Source organism: Ceratotherium simum, chromosome 21 (genome assembly GCF_057802395.1).
Source record: "Ceratotherium simum simum isolate JZ-2026a chromosome 21, ASM5780239v1, whole genome shotgun sequence".
NCBI classification, from domain to species: domain Eukaryota; kingdom Metazoa; phylum Chordata; class Mammalia; order Perissodactyla; family Rhinocerotidae; genus Ceratotherium; species Ceratotherium simum.
This window is the reverse complement of record NC_141920.1, coordinates 36,534,924-36,557,928: the sequence shown is the minus strand read 5'-3', so window position 1 is coordinate 36,557,928 and position 23,005 is coordinate 36,534,924. Positions and strand designations below refer to the sequence as shown.

The 23,005-nt window shown below is 41.0% G+C and overlaps 1 protein-coding gene across 8 annotated transcripts in view; it reads right to left on the bottom strand.

The window, feature by feature from the left end:
- PLCB4 (phospholipase C beta 4) overlaps positions 1–23,005 on the bottom strand; it is a 385,664-nt gene that overhangs the window by 96,518 nt on the left and 266,141 nt on the right. For all 8 annotated transcript variants that reach the window (XM_087445596.1, XM_087445598.1, XM_087445599.1 and 5 more), the window contains 5 exons: positions 11,814–11,893; positions 9,321–9,374; positions 3,642–3,723; positions 2,558–2,658; positions 1,863–1,920 (listed from right to left, as the gene is read on the bottom strand). In XM_087445596.1, coding sequence (XP_087301722.1) covers positions 1,863–1,920; positions 2,558–2,658; positions 3,642–3,723; positions 9,321–9,374; positions 11,814–11,893 — 375 coding nt within the window. The remainder of the gene's footprint in view (positions 1–1,862; positions 1,921–2,557; positions 2,659–3,641; positions 3,724–9,320; positions 9,375–11,813; positions 11,894–23,005) is intronic.

Below are 23,005 nucleotides of genomic sequence, written 5' to 3'. Positions count from 1 at the left end.
GCTACTGGCCACTGTAATAGTGATGGATAAAAGCTGACCAAATCATAAGTATTTGAAAAAGAATTTGGATGGCAGAGCCAGAAAATATGGGTGATCATATCCTAAAAATTAAATGCTACGTCTTAGATTTGTAAGAATTATAAGATTGATTACTGCGTAGGTCTACAAAAACAACCCATAAAAGGAGAGGCATGAGATAAGATCCCATAAAAGCAGCACCTCTCCTCAAGACTTCAGAATTGTTTCTTTATTTGAACAGTGAAACACATATTAAGATCTCTGTAACGTGTAATAGATGGTTGGATGCCAGCTCCATCCCAGAGCGCACAAGAGGCCTTTACTTAGGAAGTGGCAAATGGATGATGTGGTGGATTTTCTCCTCTCCACTAAAGTGTCTTCCTTCTTTAGTAGTGGAAAGCAAGATTCTCGCCCATCTCACCAAAACTTAAGACGACCAATGACCCAAAGTGCATGAAGAAGCTGAGGGAAATCAAACAATAAATTCTTCTAAAACAGCAGAGGAGGGAGAAGGGGTTAAGGAAACAGAGCAAGTTAAAGCAATTTAACTTCAGAGCAACGGTGGCATAAGAATGTGGATAATATCTGGGTAAAGATTATGAACATAGTATTCCCGTGACCAAAAACTAGTGGAGTGGAAAAACTTGAAATGTTTTCAAGTAAAATAAATATTGTATTATACCAAAAGGTTTATTTAAAAGTGGAGGCATCTGTGCTGAGACATGGAGTACCTTTCCTTTCCTGCATCAGTGCTTTGGGCTCTGGGTACTGTAGCTTCTAAAGTGCAACCCTTCGAATTGGAAGCCACTGAGCCCTGACAGGGAAAAAAAAGAGAAGCCCTTTGGCAAAGATATGATTTGTCTCTACAAACTGGCAAATCACAGTCTGCCTGTTGTCTTGAGGCAATACCTTGTGTCTGGCATGATACTATCTTTTCTAATGTTTTCTCTTAATATGGTATAATGGTTAATGTAAATTGTTTTGAAACAAAAATATTGTACATTTCTTAAACTCTTCTTATTATTAATGTGCTAGGAATAAAAGGGAATTTTCCTTTTTGGATTAGCAAGAGCTTCAATGGGTTTCACTGAAGAGAAAACACTTTTTTGTATGTGTAAAGAAAAAAAAGTTAATTTTAATTGTAATAAAAGTTGCAACCTTTACTTGTTCTAAAATATTTTTCTCTTGTGCTTAAGCAAATTTTGTCAACCAGTTTTGGTTAAGTGAATCATGTTCTAAAATTAGCTCTGAGGTTGTTACAAAAATAAAAAGTAAAACAATTTAACCTGCAATCCAGTTGACCTAATACGTGCTATATTTTCACCCAGGAACTCCAGTGTTATGCTTGTTGTCAAAATATTTTATGTGAACCTACATATTTTTCTTACATGCAATCCATTAAAAGACAAAAATAAAGCTTTCCAGTCCGTGCAAAGGTATGAGAAAAAGTTAGCAATGGAGAATCCAACTATAGTGTGTCAATTCATTCTCTATTTAATGAGATCAATTAAAAAAAATAAGTACCTTAAATATCATCTTGCAAAAACACAGACACATTTAATTAAATGAATATATTATAAAATCCACACACACACACAAAACCAGAGCTACACATCACAGCAAGAAACCAACAAGAAAAGCAGCGTGCAAGGCCAACGTGTAGGAAGTGCATGAACACACAGGGCAGCAGCTGATTTTTGCACCTGGTAAAGCCATCATGGAAAGATCAGCAGATCAGAAGCAAAGCGAATGAGGGCATATGATGCGGGCATGCAATGAAGACACTGGAGGAGGCAAGCCACTGCACACAGACTTTATGGAGTTAATGTATGGAAAAAGCTTACTTCATTTAGAAAGCTCACTAATTGGTCTACCGTTAAATAATCAGTTTTGTCTCCATTGCTGAAAAGAAATTTATTAGAAAAAGTAAGTTTCTGTACATGATGCTACAGTAGGTACGATTTACATGTTGGCATTTGTTGATGATAATTCTAAACTTATTTTCTAACCCTGAAGTACTGGTGCATTCTTAAAAAGGCCAGAGACTCTTTGTAAGATTTAAAACCCAACAACAACAAAAGAAAGAACACACTCCTGCTAGCTCACAGAAAATGCCTGCAATTCTTCTTTAGCATTACCAAAAGAGGTTACTTGAAAAACAACATGTAAGTCATCCATTTGAAATAACTGGAATGAATGAACTTTTCAACAACACAATAACATTCCAAATCGAATCTAGTTAGTTCACATAATGGGTTAATACCTAAAGGAGCAGGTTAAAATTGGAGGTCGTTAGTAAAGCCAATGCAAGGGGGGAAAAAAAAAGTTCCAGGTGCTTCAACTAACTGATGTAAAAGTTTCTCAAAAAATCAGAGTGAACTTTTACACTAATAAACTAAGGGGTGAAAATGAAACCCTGAATAGATAGTCCTAGATACTACCAACATACTATAATAAAATATTATGACAAAAAAGGTTTTAAAAATCTAAAAAAACAAGGATAACATTGATATGACACTTTCTCCTAAATGGAACTTACATTTTTTTAAAAAGATCCTCTATATCTGTCCGAGGACAAATCTTTTGTGTCAGTTCATAGAACTTTTCATAAGTAAATGCTGCAGGCTCAATTTCGTCATTCTGTAAAGAATAAAAGGGTGTCAGAAATCACGGGACGTTTTTTATCCTTGGAAGGAAAGAATCTACAGGATCATGAAGCAAAGTGATGACCAATAGGGATTCCAGGGCCTCCATCTCTGATTCTTGCTGATAGAAGGCAGAAGGCCAACTTCCAGCCTCGGCCAGGCCATCCCGCTAGAACACGGCATGTGTAAAGGAGCGTTTCTAGTTGCCACGCAGCAGTGGTTAGTGTCTTCCAACTTCCGCTACAGCTGGGCCTGCTCTTGGAAACACCCCATAGAATACAAAGAAACATTTCTTCCTTCTCTCCTTGGGGGAGAAAAGCAAGTGCCTGCGGAAAGGATGCTGAATCAATCAAGGCCAATGTTTACTTACGCTTATTTTGTGAATTTTCGCAAGATCACATAAAGGGGCTCAGGACAACCATGTAAGATTGTACTTTTCATACCGAAGTTTATATTTCAAATAGGATTTGGTAAAGCAGTAACAGGCTTAAATCTTTCTTGCAGACAAGAAATTAACTTCAATTATTCTAAATCCAAAGGACCATGAACACAAATGGTTTGTGTGGGGAGGGGTGCTTCATAAAATATTGCACAGCTGTCATGAAGAACTGAATTTATGAGTCAATTATTCATGCTGACACTATGCTTGGTCGAGGCAACGTTGATGGGCTTCTCTGAAATAAGCTTTCCATAAACTGTGTAAAAGAGCAGCCTGGCTGTCATTTTCTTTTCCTAATAAAGTTGACAAAAATATTTTGAAGTACACTATTTGAATTTGAAAACATTTAGGTTAAAATGCCCAGAAAACAAAAGGAAGGAAGGAAGGAGAATGAAGAGGAAATTAGCTGTACTATATGTGACTGAATCTAATTCTGAATTCCATTTAGATAAACTTAATATAAATAATCTGGCTTATTACATATGAGACCATAAATAAACAAAATGGTTTTAGAAACCCATGATTAAATTAACAAATACCTTTCCACTAGGAAGACCTAATTCCTTGAGTGCTTGAAAGATCACCTTTTCTGTTTTCCCCGACGCAAAGGTTCTAGTAATACTAGAGCAGAAAAGAAAGGAAAAAAATACACGTTACTGTTTATTCTGTTTTCTCTGATGCAAAGATCCAAGTAGTACTAGGAATGGTGGGATGGAGGGAGAAGGAAAAGGAGAATAAAATTACTTTTCATTTCGAGGTATTTTCACTTCCCAAACTAGCTCCTGGAATGTCCCTCTGGTTACCTGAGCTGGTTGCACTGCTGAGGCTGCTTGATTCTGATGGGTGGTCTCCCTGGGGGCTTGTGAACACAAGAGGCACTGGGGGATACACACCACCGGACACAAACAATGATACATTTTGATCCTACCAAACTGCTTTCTTAGGAAAAAGGAATGTGGCAGATGGGACAGAGACTTTAGAATAAAACCTCATGTTGACACTATCTAGGTTTGGGGAAAACAAGAAGTCCCCTGTGAACTCAGCCCATGCCTGGCTGCTCTTAACCTGCCCTGGTTTCACACGTACTACAGCTGATGTGCATTAGCAGACATAGTTTGTTTTGTTTTGTTTTTGAGCTAAGCACCCTTGAGCTACTCTGAAATGCCAGCTGCCTCAAGGAGTAGGGAGTTTATTATGAAAATGACAGTTATTGGGGGGAAGGCGAGGCAGGGGAACAATTACTCAATGTTTCAACAGAATCTTGGCACTACCCTGAGACATGGTATTTTTGAGTAATGGTGCTGACTTTCACTAGTATGGTGCCCATTAAGATGAGTAAAATGGGTAAGACCTTAATGAGCATATTTCCTGGTGATGATAAAAGTATGAGAGACTCCTTATGATAAATGCATCAGTGAAACTCAGAATGAATGCTCTCGAGGAGAGACTTGGTACCCTGGAATCCACACTTGGCTCTGAGCCATGCCTTAGCCACCCAAAGGTGCCTTCATTCATTCCCTGATTGGAAGCCCCGGTAATTTGTCACCATAACAACTTAAACTCTAAATTCACAAGTCCAGCCTCGACTTGAAGATAGAGTTTACTTTCATCTGTGAAGCTCGGCTTTGGAACGTCTGCCCTGTGAACACAAGGGGATCTGAAACAGCACCTCCCCCTACCCAACCTTGTCATGCACTCCACCATTCACGTTAAGTAGAAGGCAAGCTCCAAATGTAAGCACCAATCACCAGTTAATCCCAATGAGTGGGAGAAAGCACCACTTCAATCGCAGGGTACAACTTCCCAAAATAGACTGCGAAGAACTGGCTTTAGGTAAATGAATTGTTATGTGTTCATTCAAAGCTTTATTGTTTCATACTCGGTCCAAGAATACTTCAAGAAGTACATTGTTAAGAGTGCTTGAGACAGTTGTATTCAAATATAGGGAGGCCTATGAATTCTCTTTAACAAATCTACAGACATAGCAGAGCCTGTGTGTTTGACATTAAGCAAATCGGTTTCTAGCATAGAGGGTGCTGTGTCCACATTTTCCCACTTCTCTAGAGTTCATGGAATTTTTATACATTGAATTGGATTGAGAAGCAATTTATCTGACCTTTACAATGTAGGGGAAAGTAGCTATTCAGTGTGTTAATGTGAGAGCTACAGGCCTCCAGCAGGACTTGGGATGTCTGGCACTTGGAATCAGTGAGAAAATCTTTGCATAGCAATCTCAGGGGTATCTCAGCCAACTCGAGCTGCTGTTAGGCCTGATAAAGGAGGTGAAAACTGATTGACATGGTCATAAACATAGCAGGTAGAGGGCCTGAGCCTTTCTGGAGAAACAGAACCTGGGCAGGGAGTGGGGATGGGGCAGGGAGGAAGGGAAGAGTGTATAGGAATAGGATCTTTTGGCTAGCGCTTGGTGAAGCACCAAGAAATAGGAAGTCGAATGAGAATGTTTCATGGGAGTAGGGAGGTCCAAGCATTCATGGGGTAGGGGTGGGGAGAGTGAGTAAAGAGATTGAGAGAGAGAGAGGGAAAATAGGGTGTCCAGTGCCAGGACAGAGGGAAATCCATGTAGGAATATGTTAGTGAGGGCAAAGTCAGAGCTCAACAACATGACTGCACAAAAGATAATAAAAGCAAGAGGTGGCATTATGTTCAGTTGGGCTCATTCTCAGGCCCATCTTTTCATGAGGGGGCTTGGGCTGGGCAACCTCACCACAGATTTGCTCGCCTCCTTCTAAAAGAGACCAAACCCAGGACAGAAAATGGGAGAAAGAAAGTCAAAAAGACCATTCCCCTGAGGTGGTGCCTTTATTGTCTTTGCTCGGTACCTTTTGGAGTCATTCTTGGGCCTTAAAATGGATTTGCTCAGGTGTGAGGGGGGTTGTGGAGTGAAGGTGGATTTATTGAGTTTCCAATGGCATCAGACGCCCAGCAGAATGCCATTTAACCAGGGTCCTGAGAGAAACACCATCATGCGGTGTTTCTTGGGAACGAAGAGTGTTTATAAAGGACTATAATTTAATTCAAGTCTTTATATACAGCCCCATGCCCACAGAGTTCTAAGAGTGTTTCATAGCTAACAGGTGCTCAATAAGTTTTTGTTGCAAAATAAACCACCACCCCTTTCCCAAAAGAAATGCTACAAAAGCAAATCCCTTAAGTGGTGCCCAGTCCTATTAGGGTCTTAATTACATTCCATGTTCCAGGGGACCTTCCAGGTGATTAAGACAGCAGTGATCCTAGAAATTAAGGGAGTCTCACTCTTTGCTTGCCCTCAAAGGGTCTACAATCTATCCAATGGTTGTAACACCACCTTCTGAAACAGTCCAGGAGGAGTCATGAAGTGAAGCTCCAGCAGGAGCAGACCCTCCTCGTAGGTAGGCTGGGCCTTCAGTACGTGGGTGGATTACGTAGGAGCTGAACTGCCATGAGCGTACCAGAGGTCTCAGCATAATCTTTAACACAACTGTCTCCTTGGGACTTCTTCCAGCCATAGCCCAAAACCACTGTCTGGCTACCATTTCCCAACTTTCTAGCCATTGGTTCCAACTCCATGTTATAAGGAATGCAAGATGGCCAAAGAAAGGAGTAACTATCAAAGCTTTGGTCTGAGTGGGGAGATAAATTGACAAACTGAGTGTGAGCTTGTAAGTTTGAGAGAAAGGCAGACTGCATAAGATTAGGTACATAGAAAGCAAAGAGAAGAGGGAGATAGAGAGTGAGACTTTCTTCATTTGTCATTCCTGCAACTTCCTGGATACTAAATCTTGATGAATGCTAAAGACCAAGGGCCATTCCTAAGCGATGTAATGACTAATGAAGCCAGATCCCTTTTAACATTATGCACACTATACTAATAGTTTCCATTTTAAAAACTCCAGAATGATAGTGCTGAAACAACATTTTAAAAGTGTTTACTCTTCATATCCATTAAAACATTCAGAGCAATTTCCATCTAGCCCTTGGCAGCTCATCCACCAGGAGATTTATCCGCTTTTTTCTGGCTTGGTATCAATTCTCCATCAACTCTTACAAACTGCCCCTGAATCACAGATGTCTTGTGTCAAACACCTGTTAATACTGGCAGGCACCAAAGAGTTCATGCCAAAGAGAGCTGAAGAACATGACAAAATATCTAGGCTATTTCTCCAACAAAAGTAACAACTTCGTATGTGAACATGCCAGATAAAGATCTTTGGAATCAGAAAAGTCCTCAAAGCTTGTATAACAACAGCTCGATTAGTAGGATACATACAAATGAAACCAGAACTGCTAGTTAGAAGCGCTTTGATCAAAGTCTACGTGTTTTACTTTTCCATTTCCTGAACCTTATCTTGGAAGAAAAAGCAGAAGAGTAAAGTATGTAAAAACAGATCCAACTTACATTTCTGTTCTTCACCCTGCTATCTGGGCTCTTTAAGTTTGGACTTAGTACTTCAACACTGATTTTAAATGAAGATGTACTATATATTTGGCAATAGCATAGGATGCTGGGATACATTAAAATAATTGTCCTGCTACTGCTCAACAGAACAAAGGGTTTAAATAAAATAAGGATCAGTGTAAAGTGTCTTTGCCAACAATCATCAGTCAAGGGTGCTAATAAGGCTTTTTTTTAAACTTCTAAAGTAGGCATAAAACTGACTTGCTAGTAAGTTATTAAGTCAAAAGCAGAAAATCCTACATATAGATCTGTAAAGACCACAACAAATGCATGAGGTCTATATCCCTGTAAGCCCTCAATAAAGGGTTAAATAAAAAGAATTCTGCCCATGGTCGTCTTTATGATTTGTATGTTTTGTGTTTTCTCATTGATATTTCAGTTGTGTCACAGGGACACTTTAGTTCGTGACTGTTATAATACATAGAATTAAGGAAAATGATGACCTCTAGGACAATTCTGTTAAACATTAAAAGAATAACGTGGAGGGAGCGTGGAGATACCCTCAAAGGAACGCAGAATGGCAGGTCTGGAGCAGAATGAAGTGGCTGGGCAGAAAGGGAGGCTCAAAAGTCAGAAATGGCCAAGACCCATTTGAGCAGCATGCCACTGCTGAAATGTATCTACTCAAATGCCGTGCAGCTGGTGATCTGCTTGCCTCATCGCCAAAAGACAGAGCAGCTCTAAGACAGGATCCTACTCTGTAGTTCTGGGCTTTGTTTGTTGCTGTTTGTTGGTTGGTTTCTTTGCTAGTCTTGTCCAGAGAAGAAGTCAACATGAACCCCAGCCTGGAGAATACTAGAAGAGTGGGTTGGTATCTGAAGAACTCAGGCTTGATTCAGGCTTAGGTTCCTGAATCCGAATACAGTCCTGGCTTCATGCGGACAGCAGATCCCCTGGCGCCCAGTCTAGCTTCTGGAATTTCCATAAAGTGCTTTCACAAACTCCAACCAGAAAGCTACTGGAGAGTTTGGTAAAGGATTCCCATCACTACCATTGCAAGAGCTTCCAACTGTAGCCACAGACCATTAATAAACTCTAATGCCAGAAAGGGAGTGGAGAGGCAGAAAAGAGGGAAGCATGAGGAATCTTCAGAGGGTGAAACACGTCAGCGTAAGTATTAAAGAACATGTGTGGAGAATGTATCTGGTTAACGTTCTCCTCATTCTTGATTCCACTCAGCCTTTACCGCCATTTTCTTTTCCTTGTTACTGTGACGTTGGCAGGGTGAGGGAGGAGGTGACAGCTCTGAAGAGTGTGTGGTGTCAGTGGCAGCACCTACAGAGCAATTGGCAAGAAGCGAAAGAAGGAGTCCACCACTCTGGCACTGAGGAACAGCAAAGCTCAGAATGAGACGCACTGCCCACAGGCATCATCTTCCTAAGACACAGTCCCCACACTTCCGCTGTAGGTGCATAATATAAACTTCTTTAATTTTAGCTAATGGTTGCTCAGGGCAAGTAGGTAAAAGACACTTAAATCCTAAAAACCCCCTTATTTGAAGATAAAAAAGAATACTGCTACATTTTCGGATGTTCTTGATCAAAGGAGAGTTAACACTACTCATTCTGAGGAAAAATGCAACTTTACATCCATAATGATTTTTACAAACTGATCATGGCATTTGATGAAGTGATTCAAACTAAACTTCCAGAAATATCTTTAGCTGAAGCAATTAACAAGTACTGGGGAGGGCTCTCTCTTTGGTTTGGTATGATGAGGGTTGACACAGCGTATGTAGAGCACAGAGAAATGATGGACTTACCTCCTAACTGGAATTTTACCATTTGTGTTGGTCATAAATGCCAATTTCATCCAGCTGGAAAACAACAGTAACAACATTGTTTTAATGTTTCTTAGGAGGAACAGCTCAATCCAGTTAAGAACTTTAAAAGAAAGTTCATTCAAACAACGAACATTTATTCTGAAAACCAGAGACAATTATATACTGTGAGATAAATTTACGGTTGTCAGATTTAGCAAATAAAAATACAGTTAAATTTGAATTTATGATAACAATTTTTTACTACAAGTATGTTCGAAATAGTGTACAGGACATACTTATACTAAAAAATTATTTGTTACTTATCTGAAACTCAAGTTTAACTGTAAGTCCCATATTTTATCTGGCAAACCTAAACCAACTGGAAAATTGGGTGCTTGCACTGAACAAAACAAGTCCCCAGTACTTATTTGGTGATTGGTCTAGTCCTTGATTATTGCTCTTTAATAATCTACTAAGGTGGTGAGAAATGCAAGTGATGGTGACACCAGCCAGCCTTGTCTTGAGGACCATGGGGAACCCCCACCCCAGCTCGAGGTGCAGTGAAGTACAGATGGGCACCTTCCTTAACTTTCATCAGTAAGAGAATTTCATTAACTCAATTGATGGTAAGCAACTCTCTGCTTTCCCCAGACTTTCAGGACACATGAGGACCCCTAACATTTATTCGTACTTTGGTGCTAGGACTGTTCTTAGCTGATGACCCCCATTTTCACTGTTTACAGTCAATAATATTCTAACAATCAGCAGAACATGATGATTTGGTAAAGTTTCTGTCTCAAGTCACATTTCCTAGAAGCACAAGTGATTACTTGTGAAGGGGATGTTTTCAGGACAACAAGAGTGAGGGAAACAACGGGGCAGAAAGAACAGTAGGCAAAGTTGTGGTCTCAGCTGGAACATTCGCCTGATGCCACAGGGAGCTCTGGGTGTGAAGTGCACCAGACTTGGCGGCAAGGGGGCTGGCCTTCTGTAGCCTGTTTCAGCTCCAGGAGCAGGGAGGGGTACGACCTCCCAGGTACGGGCCTCCCCTTCAGCAGAGGGCAACACTTTGGAGAAGCGGCAGGTGTGAGCCCCTGGTGAGTTAACCCTCACAGCAGCTGGTGGATGGCGAACACCAGCTCCATAAAGGGATCTGGGCAGGACACCAATGGGGGCAGATCAGATCTGGTGTCCAGACACGGATACACGGGTCACTCAGCTGTAAGCGGGCATTCCAAAAGTCTCTGAACCTCTGGGACTCTTAGCAGTGCCCCGAGTCATAACATCAAATATCCGTGGGTTGCTCTTTATTTTTAAGGAAATGTGCCTCAGCAACTGCAGAGGGAGAGGAGAGGCAGCTGCACAATAGGAATGCACAATACTAAATAACTCCCCTCTACTGAGATGGTGGAAAGACAACTGGAGGGAGGGATAGCATAAAAATCAAAATCAATAATTTTGAATGAAGAAGGATTGCGAGCCAGGCGCTGGGCGAGGTGCTTTCCGTGACCTCATTTCATCTGCGCGGTAATCCTGTAAGATGAGCAATGGTCATCATCTCCATTCACAGGACAGTGAGGCACACGGCTTAGAACTTCCCAGAGTCACCCAGCACCTAAGTGGCCAAGCTGGGATTCACAGCCGTACTCTTAAAGCACCTGCCAAAGGGACCAGCAATAAGGAGAGAAAAGTGCCCAAAGGACTAACCTCTCTTCCCAGGGCCTGGCAGTACAAGGAATGGCACCCTCGGTGCTGGGCTTATCACTGCAGTTTCTCAGTGTGGTTCCCTCACTACTGCTTCTGATGGCTCTGTGACAGCAGGCGGCCCCACTCCTCCATGGGTCACTGTTTTTCAAATGGGCTGATTTTTGCTTCGGCTAGGATTTCTAGTGGAGTAACTTACGTGTCCCCTTGAAAGAATAACTTAGGTAGGGTTAAGATCTACCACGGCCGTACCCCTCTGGATTTTAGATACAGTGAGCCGGCTTAAGGCCTGCTTTCTGAATTGCAAAAGTACCTTCGGGGCCCTGATTGTGTGCTCAACAGTCCCTGGGGTCAGTGCTCCCTTTATACCCTCCCTAGCAATGGGTGCTTCTGCAAGTGCTTCTCTTGGCCACACTCCCCACTTATCAGTCTCATGCAATAGAGGCTCCAGCTACAACAGCACTGAACTATGGCTCCAGGCATGCAGAGCTATTTATCAGCAGACTCAGTCTGGAGACAAAAAAGCCAGTGCCCACAATCCAGAGGATACTGGAGGCTGAGGTTCCAGATATCCCTGGCATCAATCATTCCTTTCATATAGGTTTCGGGCTACGGGTTTATCACACATGCCCTGCCAGGTGTGTACTGGTCAACATCTTCTCCAAGGTCAGGAGCATGCAGGGGAAGGCAAACAAGACGCTGCCTGGCCATGTCCTTAGCCTTCATGTCCTAACCTGACCATTTGCTTGGTAACAGCCAAGAACAAAGGGTGATGCAAACAAAACTCACTGTTTCTTGAGGCATGTCATCGGACTGACGTTGTTGGCCCTGAAGTTGTGTATGATTGATCTCAGGCCTTCTACCCATTGCTGAAACAGAAAGAACAAGTGTTCTTGGTGAGAAAATCTGCTGGAGTTAAACATCGTGGTTTTTATTACATAGCCTGTATCCATTTTGTGTAATAATAACATAAACTCTTCTTTTATCCCCTGCCTGCCACACAGCTGTCTTCATTTCACACGCTCATATTTTACTCTTTAATAAACAGCTTTCATTCTTTCCATGAAGATAAACATGGCATCTATAGTGTCATTAAACACTGAGTTGTCACAAAGGAATGCTGCCCGCTGATTGACTTATTAAACCTATTTGTAGTCTGTTTAAATATAAGCCCTTTTTCAGTTGCTGGCAATCTTAATGATTTCTAAGCAACCTTATACAATACATGATGACATATTTTGCTATTCCCATTTTAGAGGATGAATGCATTAGGGGTTCATCAATTTTATTGTGTGATTCTATTTCAGTCTAAGAGTTTGTTACATATTTTACCTGTGTTTTCCAGCAAAGCCTTAAAAAGTAAAACATGCATTGAATGTTAGGGTACCCAGAGCAAACAGTGATGTGCTTACATAATTTCTGTATAAGGACTTGGACCTCAGTTTTAGTTCATAACATCACTCCATGGATTTACAAGGAAAAGTGAAGGAAGATTGTGCACAGCAGTAAAGGAATTTAGGTTTCTAAAGGGCATTTTACTAGAAAAGGCTGGCTGGTGAATTAAGGCCAACTCGGCCCTTGGATCCAATAACTGACACCAATGAAAGCCATATCAAGTTGCTAAAATAAAGAATCACATTCTTGGCAAAATGCTTTGTAGCAAATTGATGCTGGGGGTTAAACAGAACTGGGGCCCCCACACAAGCCAGTACCTTACCTTCTTAGGTTTATAGTCTGACTGCTGAAGCTCTGTGCTGAGGAAGGGAAAATATCTTGGAATAGAGAGTAACAGAGATGTACATTCTCCCTGCACTCTCCAGTATGGTAGCCACTAACCACATGTGGCTATTTAAATTTAAACTGAATAAAAATAAAATACAGTGCCTACATTGTACTAGTCACATTTTGAATGCTCAAAAGCCATCTTGGGGCTAGTGCCTACCGTATTGGACAATGCAAATAAAGAATATTTCCATCATCACAGAACGTTCTATTGGACAGTACTGCATAGTATTACCAGGTTTAATGCAGTCAAGTGATTAGTGCTGAGTTCTATAAGTGTGTGTGTGCAGTTTTAATTTTAACTGTAGTAAAATACATATCACATATATTTATCATCTTAACCATTTTTTAAGTGAATAGTTCAGTGGCATTAAGTAATATTCACACTGTTGTGCAACCTCACCACCATCCATCTCCAGAACTCTTTTCATCTTGCAAAACTGAAACTCTGTACCCATTAAACAACAATTCCCCATTTCCCCCATCTACCAGCCCCTGGCAACCATCTTTCTACTTTCTGTCTCTATGAATTTGACTACTCTAAGTGGAATCATAAATCTTTGTCCTTTTGTGACTGGCTTATTTCACTTAGCATAATGTCCTCAAGGTTCATCCACATAGCATATCTCAGAATTTCCTTCCTTCGTTTTTTGTGAGGAAGATTAGCCATGAGCTAACATCCGTTGCCAATCCTCCTCTTTTTGCTGAGGAAGATTGGCCCTGGGCTAACATCTGTGCCCACCTTTCTCTACTTTATATGGGACGCCGCCACAGCATGGCTTGATAAGCGGTGCATCAGTCCGTGCCCGGGATCCACACCCATGAACCCCAGGCCACCAAAGCAGAGCACGTGCACTTATCCGCTAAGCCACTAGGCCGGCCCCAGAATTTCCTTCCTTTTTAAGGCTGAATAATATTCCATTGTATGTATACACCACATTTGGTTTATTCATTCATCTGCTGATGGACACTTGGGTTGCTTCTACCCCTTGGCTATTGTGAAGAATGCTGCTATGAACATGGGGTGTACAAATAGCTCTTCAAGTTCCTGCCTTCAATTCTTTTGGATATATACCCAGAAGTGCAGCATATTATCATAGGGTAATTCTATTTTTTATTTTTCGAGGAATCACCATACTGTTTTCCATGGTGGCCATATGATTTTATAAACCCATCCACAGTGTACAAGGGTTCTAATTCCTCCACACCCTTGACAACGCATGGTACTATCTGTTTTGTTTTTGTTTTGATAGTGGCCATCCTAATGGGTGTGAATCTAAGAGAGTTTTGCTTTCCTCTTTGTGTCAGTCATACCTAACAGCTTTCTGAGGGAGGACTCAGGACCTATATGAGGTAAATTTTCTTTTGCAACTAGAAAAGGCCATTTTCTGAGGACTGTTAATAGCATTGAAAGCCTCAGCAAGCATGATGGTGAAGTCAGGATTCTGAGGGAGGAAGAAATGAAATAGTAGCATTAAAGAAATGCCTCGATTATTTTCATCATCAGACCTCACTTCCTCTGTCAGGCTAAATATGGGACTACAACTCCCTGGGGACTATCAAATATCCTGTTATTGGCCTAACAAACTGCAGGCCCACACAGAGTTTCCCAACAGGAGACAGAAAAAGCACAAATAATTCAGTTGGCATTAACTGGGAAGCATTTTCTCAACCTTAAGGCTTGTTACATGTTCCAAAACACAAAACAAAGTCCATGGTTTCCTAGGACAGAAAAGTGGACAATTTCTGAGACTGTTCACTGACTGTTTCTGATCATTCTGATTTAGACATTTCTAGAAATAAATTAACAGCGATGCTGGGCTTTGAGGAGGCTCAAACAACTTCCATCAATCTTCTGAAAATACAATGCTGGTGAAGAATCTTGTTCATTGTGATGGAAAGGTCCTTGCGAGCGACCTCTGAGGTCATCCCTCCAGTGACAGCCCCATACTTTAGTTAGTAGGAAATGCCACCAGAATCCTCACAAGCCCTAAAGGGCTGTGGGAGGGAGGTTGCTGCTTCTTTCTCTTTGTGATGATGAAAGTGAGGTCAAGGCCCTTACTCAAGGTCACACAGCTGCCAGTGCAGGGCAGAGAGGCAATAAGAACTCTGTTGTCTGCTGCTCCCAGTGGGGATATTTTCACTCAACGGCTCATTCACATGTCTCCCTCAACGACGTGGGAAAGTCCTATCAGGCCTTTCCTTCTCTCAGTTATCTTTCAGGTCGAGTCCACCCCACATAATAAGGCCCAAGGACTGTAGAACACATGTTAAACGTTTTGCTGTTTTGAACATAAAATAGATGAAATGCCAGCAGGTGTCACTAGAGCCCTAGAGTTTAGTTGGAAAGTTGTGCCAGGAGTGAACTACATGCATGTCAACTTCTTTGAATGTTTCCAGATTAACAGAAGCAAAAAAATATGACTTAGACATTTTTTTTGGATTGCTGAAAATAAGCACGTATGTTAACAGTCTACCTAATGCCCTAACAGGTGCATCTTCAAGCCTCGGGCTACATGTTTCTAGAAGGATCATTTCCTGACACACATTGAACACATACATTGGCTCAATGGTGACACACTCATAAGGTGAGTTCTGCTACACTAGGCACCTTCCCTCTGGCCCGGCCGTCCTGAGTGGGCACACGCAGCCTGAACACAGGAGAACCAGCTCACAGGAGCTATTTGGTTCATGCAAATCAGCAGTTTATGCACTTCGCCAGTAAGGTATGATTGTTACTGTTCTCTCATTTTTTAATCTTTTCCAACTTTGCCTAAATTAACTTAAAGCTTATTTCAGCCCTTCTGAGGAGACGGAAAAAAAAGATCCTTCAAGGGACTCTTGAGGGCTTGTGCTGGATTGTTTGGGGGGTAAAGTGCGGAGGAACACGAGCTACCTCTAATTCTGTCCTGGGAACTTCTGACCTCTCCTCTGGGACTCTTTAAACGTATTTTTGTCATACAAGCAAATGGCTGGGCCTCACCCTTACCTATCTCCTTTGCCCCTCGAACACTAGGACTATCATAGACAAAATAACCCCTTTCCTGTTAAAAAAATGGATAGAGACATAGATATAACAAAACTGAACTGAAAAATATACGAATTTACACAGAGCATATAGCTCATTTTTTTCCTTTAAAACACTGATTAGGTTTTTTTTAAGGTTAAGAAAGCAATATTTAAATGCCCTTTGTGGAAAAATGTAAAGAAAAAAGCATAAAGTCAACATCACTCCAAATCCCATTACTGATATTAAGATAGCCACTGACAATATTTTGCTATTTGTTCTTAAAAGAACAAATAGCCATTTTCTATGCACATATAGATCTGTCATCCTAAAATAACCATTATTATTATTATTATTATTATTCAGTCAGTACTACTTCAGGCAGAGTTGTTGTTCCTTCAACTCAATCTTACCTCTAGATTTTGTTCTAGAAGCATTCTCTTTAGTCTTTTAGTCAAAGAAGCATATTGTCAAAGCAAAAAATAACAGAGACCCTGAGACACTCTCCAAGTTTGCTATGTAATTTTTCCAAAGAGAAGACTTGGTAGCATCCTCTTTAATTTTTTGGTGTTTAGCTCTTTGTTTTCAAAAAGGAGGCTATTGGTGGAGGCATCTTAAGTGAGTCTGCTCAAAAGTTAACTAAAGACTTGCTACTTAAGGTGTAGTCCAGGGACCAGCAGCATTAGAATCACCTAGGAATTGTTAAAATGCAAATTCTTAGGCTCCACCTACTAAATCTGTCTCTAAGCCTGGGGAACCAAAAGCTGTGTTTAAATGAGCTTTCCAAGTGATTCTTTTGCAAACTCAATTTTAAGCAGCATTGTTCTAAGTGCCACTCCAAGGGGTGGCTCCTAGAACAACAGCATCAACATGGCCCGGGAGCTGGTTAGAAATGCAGAATCTCAGGTCTCATCCCAGACCCACTGGATCAGAATCTACTTTTAACAAGATCCTCAGATGACTTGTGTGCAGGTTCCAGTTTGAGAAGCACAGGTGTAGAAGAGGGGCTGCCCCCCCTCAACGTGGAGCATCTCTTTCCATCGCCCACCCAGGAAGATCTGGGTTTGGTTTCCTAAGGGAGCTGATAGTTTCCCGCTATGCCCTCAGCTGAGACATCCCATCTTCCAGTCAGGACCCTGGAAAGAGCCCCACAGTTCCTGATTGGCTCTTTGTTTTTCTCATATCCCTCCCTATCTAGGCTGAACAAATCTGCATTCACTAGAATGGAAATTCTGACCTGCATATTTAGGGGACTGAAGTGTAATTACTTGTATGTGAAACAAGAGGAGGCAAGATGCTGCAGATAGTGACTTTCACCTTCCGTATGTCTGAGCTGTGAAAATAACCAATGGATGGGGCCTTCTGAAATATTTAAAACATGGGAACTTCTTAGTACCTGTAACGCATAAACCTTGATCCATGCAGAGTTTTTTTTGTTTCACTAAATCAGAAAAAGTCAGGGCATATTTCAATTGGCCATTCTCCAGGTGCCTAATTGCTCTAAAAATTAATTAGTTTTCATCTGCTCAAACAACATCAGCTAGGAATTTATATACTTTGAAATACAGCTTTTGATCTCTTTGTACGGTGAGTTCTGGTAAGACTGAAGGGCATTCAAGAAGAGACCTAAGACCCATTACCATGCACTTGGGACAAACTACGAAGCTTTTCAAGTAAAGATTTCCACAGTGTCTAATATTTCTGTAAGACAAGATTCTTTATAAGGTGCTTAGCATGTAAAATTGCAACATTTCACAAATCTCCAGATGAATAATATTTACTGGAGTAACTACATCTTTACATTAAACTAGAAACTTAGTTTTAGGAAGGCATTTATGCTTTACACTGCCACTATATACAGGCAGTGGCTCAGATTCTAAGGTAAAGACACTGCAGATAGAACCCAACGTGTTTTCTCTCATGGGTTTATAAAAGCAGGGTGAATGAAATCATTTCAGTTCAGTTAGATAAGGTATTAGTTGGCATTAAACTGTCAATATTTAACTTTGAGGGCAGGCCAAGGGGAAGATATTTCTAGCTGGTACACTGTTAAAAGAAAACCACGTGGATAGCACTCAGAGACTAGATTAGTAGTTCCCAGAGCCTGCTGTACATTCGAACCCCCCTGGGAGCTTATAAGACATTTCAGAAGCCTGGACTCCACTCTGGAGATTCTCATTAACACTCTGTATAGTAGGGCCATCAATCTACTTTTCAGGCACTGCAGATAATTCTAACATGAATCTACAACTGAGGACCACTGAACTAGACCACATGCGCTACATATGATTTAGGCCAGTATTTTTCAAACTTTAACATGCATTTGGATCACTTGGGGATTTTGTTGAAGTGCAGATTCAGATTCAGGAGGTCTAGCATCCATGCTGAAGAGTCTGCATTTCTTATAAGCGTCTAAGAGATGCCACGTGGGCTTGCTTGATTCTTGTGCCCTGTTCACACAAAGGTAGCAGGGCTTGTACATTATTTCTAGACACATTGCTTATCTTGAATACCACTAAGAAGTTCACCAATGAAAAAGCAGTTCTACTCCTCACTATGCCAGCTGTTCTCAAGTGGTCCCCCTGATCAGCAGCACGAGCATCACAGAGGAGTTTATTTGAAATGCTAACTCTCAGGCCCCACCCCAAACCTACAGAATCCGCCACTCTAGGGGTGGGGCCCAGCAACCTGCATTTTCACAGGCCCTCCAGGTGACTAATGCCACAATCACTGTATTGTGCTAGTATCAGAGCACCTGGTGCTAATCAGAGATGAGATAATTGAAGAGGGTATGCAGGGGCCACTGGAGAACAGGACTGTCTGGTTTTGTTTTTAATCAATTTTATTGAGGTATAATTTATATATAATAAATGGCCTATGGGTTTTTTTATTCAAACTTTTCAAATATTAACTAACCACCATTAGGGTGAGTACTACCAATTGAGACACTTTAAATTTTAAATCCTCATTCCCCCCCGTTTTGGATTAAAGTTCACACACACATCACTGTATGTGCTAAGCATTCTCAAGAAAGTTACAAGCATTATAAAAGTGATGCAGGCAGCCATGGGGAGGTTGGCTAAAGGATGTTCCACAGCCACAGAAAATCCCAGAGCTGGTGATATTCTAGGATCCTATGAAGCGGCAGGAGATGGTCCTAAGGAAATCAGTTAGAACTAATAGCTTCCCCTGTTTCTCAGAGTTCTAAGCGCAAAGCAGGACAGTCTTAGTCTGGAAGGCCTGGGCTTCTTGGGAGAACACTTACTAGATAATTTGGTACAGAAACAAGACAAAGGGCCATTTCCCAGAACTGGAGTACACGATCAGAACATGACTTGGGCCACCCAATGTCCAGTGATCAGGCCTGAGCACCAAGGCAGAGCCAACACAGCAGCAAGAGTAAGTGGAGGCTGAGTGCCAGTGTTCCTAGAGTCTGTGTCCCCATGGCGTTCAGCCCAGGTCTAAGGCAGGGCCTGGCCCAGGGATTGTAAAACCCCAGGAGTAGAGGCAGGAGAGAAGAAAAGCTGGTGATTTAGGTAGGACTTGACAGATAACATTAACATTTTACCCTCTGAATGTGCTCATCTAGGATGCTAAATCCATTCTAAAATTAAATGGGAGCAGATCTACCCACATTTGTTTGTATATCACAGACCAACTTTTACACCATGTTAAGAAGAAAATATAAAACAACTTTTCTCTTTCATGTCAACTACTTTCTCCTGGCTGTAACGAGAGAGAGGAGTACAGACAGAATGTACTAAGTGTCAGTCTCACAAGATATGGATGTCAGTGTTGGAAACTCCGTCATGGCAGTGGGACAGAAAGCAACCAGGCAGACAATGACATCAGTGGCAGTGAAAACAAATCAAGCAAAGAAATCTGCAAGTCCCCATAACTGCTACACCAAGAAAGAAGAGTGCAAGATAACAGAGACAGTGAAAAATTGCATGCTTAATAAAGAAGCTAAGCTTGCAATCCTAGACAAACCCAGTTGATAAATCCAGGATGAAATGTTGAATTAATGAATCTATGATGACCAACAGCAAACTGCTGAAGCTGGTGGCTAAACAGCAATGGGGGTTTTCCAAAAAAAAAAAAATCAGTAGAGAGACAGTCCAATAGTAATCTCAAAAGCCCTTGGGAAGTCAATAATAATTCTCATAAAATTTTCAAATCCAAAAGAGAATTAAGAGGAGAAAAAAGAGTGGAAACTAGGGCCTTTTTTTCTTGACATAGTCTAAATGTCTTCCAGAAAATACTAATTTTTCATCTCCTGTTCCATCCTCAGAGTTAAGTTGATGAAGGTTAAAGGAGGAATGTGTCAAGCACCGTCTGATTGTTAAATCACCTTCAGAGCACGACGAATGAGTATTTGGGCAGAAAATAAGCTGCCATATATGAGTATGTGTGGCTGTGTTTCAAAGATAGATTTGGATGGGCCTGGATAATATTTATACTTTGCTGGTCAAAATTAGTTTAGTCACTCACAGATAGTCAAAACAGTCTGTCACCCTGGCTGGTAATCTTGACAACACTGTGTAGTTAGGTCAAAAAGACCTCTAAATAAGCACAAGAAAGGAAAGGACTCCATGCTGTTATTGGTCATCACTCAGAAGCTGGAAGTATCAAGTTCTCATACCAAATGGGTTTCTGTTCATTAACATTCCTGAGAGACAATTTTCGCATTGCCTAACAAGCCTGATTCTATAGATACCCTCTAACCATGTCCTATTGGACCAATGGAATCTTGTCCCAAATGACCACATCAAATTCCAGATATCTACTCCAATAAATATACTGTTGAAAAGAATCAGGATATGCCACCCCAAAACATACCACTTTGGCATAAAAATTATTTTGAGCTGAAGGCATCTGAATTCCTGAAATCTCTTATCTGCCTAAAAGCAGAGCTTCTCAAAAGAACTCAATTGTCATAAATCCCTATCCAGGAGCAACTCTAATCTCTTCTGGAAGATGAAAAGTTGGCACCACACCCAAAGAGAAATTGTCACAAAACTATCACATCTCCTATCTATTCTCCTAAAGGCCCATTTACCATTCCTAAAAATTATTTGCTCTCCCATAAGTGGCCTTTCGGCCACTTTTAAGATGGTTTCCACTTAAGACGCTACATAAACTCTCAAATTTCACTGCTCCTTTGAAGGTATACACTTCTTTCTGTGATGCCCCCGTGGATGTAAAATTAAAAATTAATAAATTTGTATGCCTTTCCTCCTGTTAATTTATCTGTCGTCAGTTTTATTTCGCAGACCCAGTTGAAGAAATCATATATACATGCGTACGTTCAGAATACATTAATGCCTATGTTCACTTGTCTTACTGACTTTAGATAAACAATATATGATGTTCTTTAGTGCCTCAAAGTTCACAGAGCAGCTCCATTCCTACAAACTCCGGAAATCATTCTAAAAGAAAACAAGATATTTGGTTTATTTTATGTAACATGTATATGGCATCCATATGGAGAATTCTAAAACAATTGAAGAATTTTAAGATTTTGAGAAAACCAAGAGCATCATCCTATGCCAGTCAGAAACCACCAGTTTTATGACAGTGCATTTTTGGTCTCAACTGTCAAACTTGCAAAATCCTGGCGGTAAGGGATGAGTAAACAGCTGGTGAATATAAAGGTGTTCATGAAGTTGTTTCCTTGGCTGACGCCTGTACTTACAGTCACCAAGGTCATATTCCTCCTGACATGTACCAGCTGACAGCGGTGGCAAATTAAGTCATGCCAAAACGAATACATCCCAACATGCAGACAAATGTTACCTGCTGAGGCTCTGTGATAAATATCATCAATCAAGGAGCCTCTGGCTAACTCGTGCCTACGCAGCATCATCCTATTTAAGCTCTGGCAAATCAAATGTATAAGGTAATCTTATAAACTAAATAGGACTTTCAATATAAGAGGTACTAAAAAGAATCTAAATCAGTGAGTTTGAGTTTCATTATCTAACCTTCTACCCTTTATGGAAAAGTCTCCCCACCTTCCCATGCCAAAAAAAAAAAGGGGAGAGAGGGAAGAAATGTGGCAGCAAGAAAACAGAGACAATAAAAAGAATATTTATGGTAGAGACGAGTAAATGAACCCCTAGATTACAGTGTTCTGATATTTCTGGAAAAATACTGGGTTGAATAATGCCTCTATGATATCATTTACTGACTTTTTCCTATAAAACAGTAGTTCTGAAAGATTTTATGTGCCTTCAATAGGCATAAATGAATGAATGAATGAATGTATGTATGTATGTTTGGAAAAGAGCTGAATACACCCCTTCTTTGCTGAGATTCACAAGAGAATAGTAACACTTCTGAGAGTGCTACAGTCAAGAAACCTAACAATGCTTTTTGACCAGGGAACCCCGTTTACATGTGGACATTTTTGAGGAACCCATTTTGCAGACCACCAATTTGGGAAGTTATGATTACATCACCCACAGATAACAACACTAAACGTTCACGAAAAAGTACAGTGAAATCATACGATGTTACAGGTAGAAGGGGCTGTTCCCCACCTGGTGAGCCGCAGCACTAGGCAGTGGTAGTAGGTAGGACCTAGGGTGGATCCACTGCCTGGGCTTAAAACACCAGCTCTGCCACTTACTGGCTATGTGTCCTTGGGCAAGCTACTCAACCTCTCTGGGCCTACTTCTTCCTCTGTAAAATGAGGATCATAATCATATGCATCCCATAGGATTGCTATAAGAATTAAATGAGATAACACATGGCTGGTACTCAATATAAACTAAAAAATTTTGCTGCTGCTGGTCTTATAATTATTAGGGATCAGTAAACTTTTTTTTCTGTAAAGGATCAGATAATAAATATTTGAGGCTTTTGGGGCTATATACGGTTCTCTGTTGTATAGTTATGTTTTTTTTTTTAACAACTCTTTAAAAACGTAAACACCACTCTTAGCTCATTGGCTATATAAAATCAGACTGAGGGCCGAGTTCGGCCCGTGGGCTGCACTTTGGCAGCCCCTGATTACGATTATTAAATTATTTGCTCCAGATCATAGTGCCCGGAGGCCACAGAGTCTCATCTCGGATGGGGTGTCCTGCCCATCTCCTCATGCATCTCATCTTTTCTTTCTTTCTTTTTTTTGTGAGGAAGATTAACCCTGAGCTACCATCCATTGCCAATCCTCCTCTTTTGCTGAGGA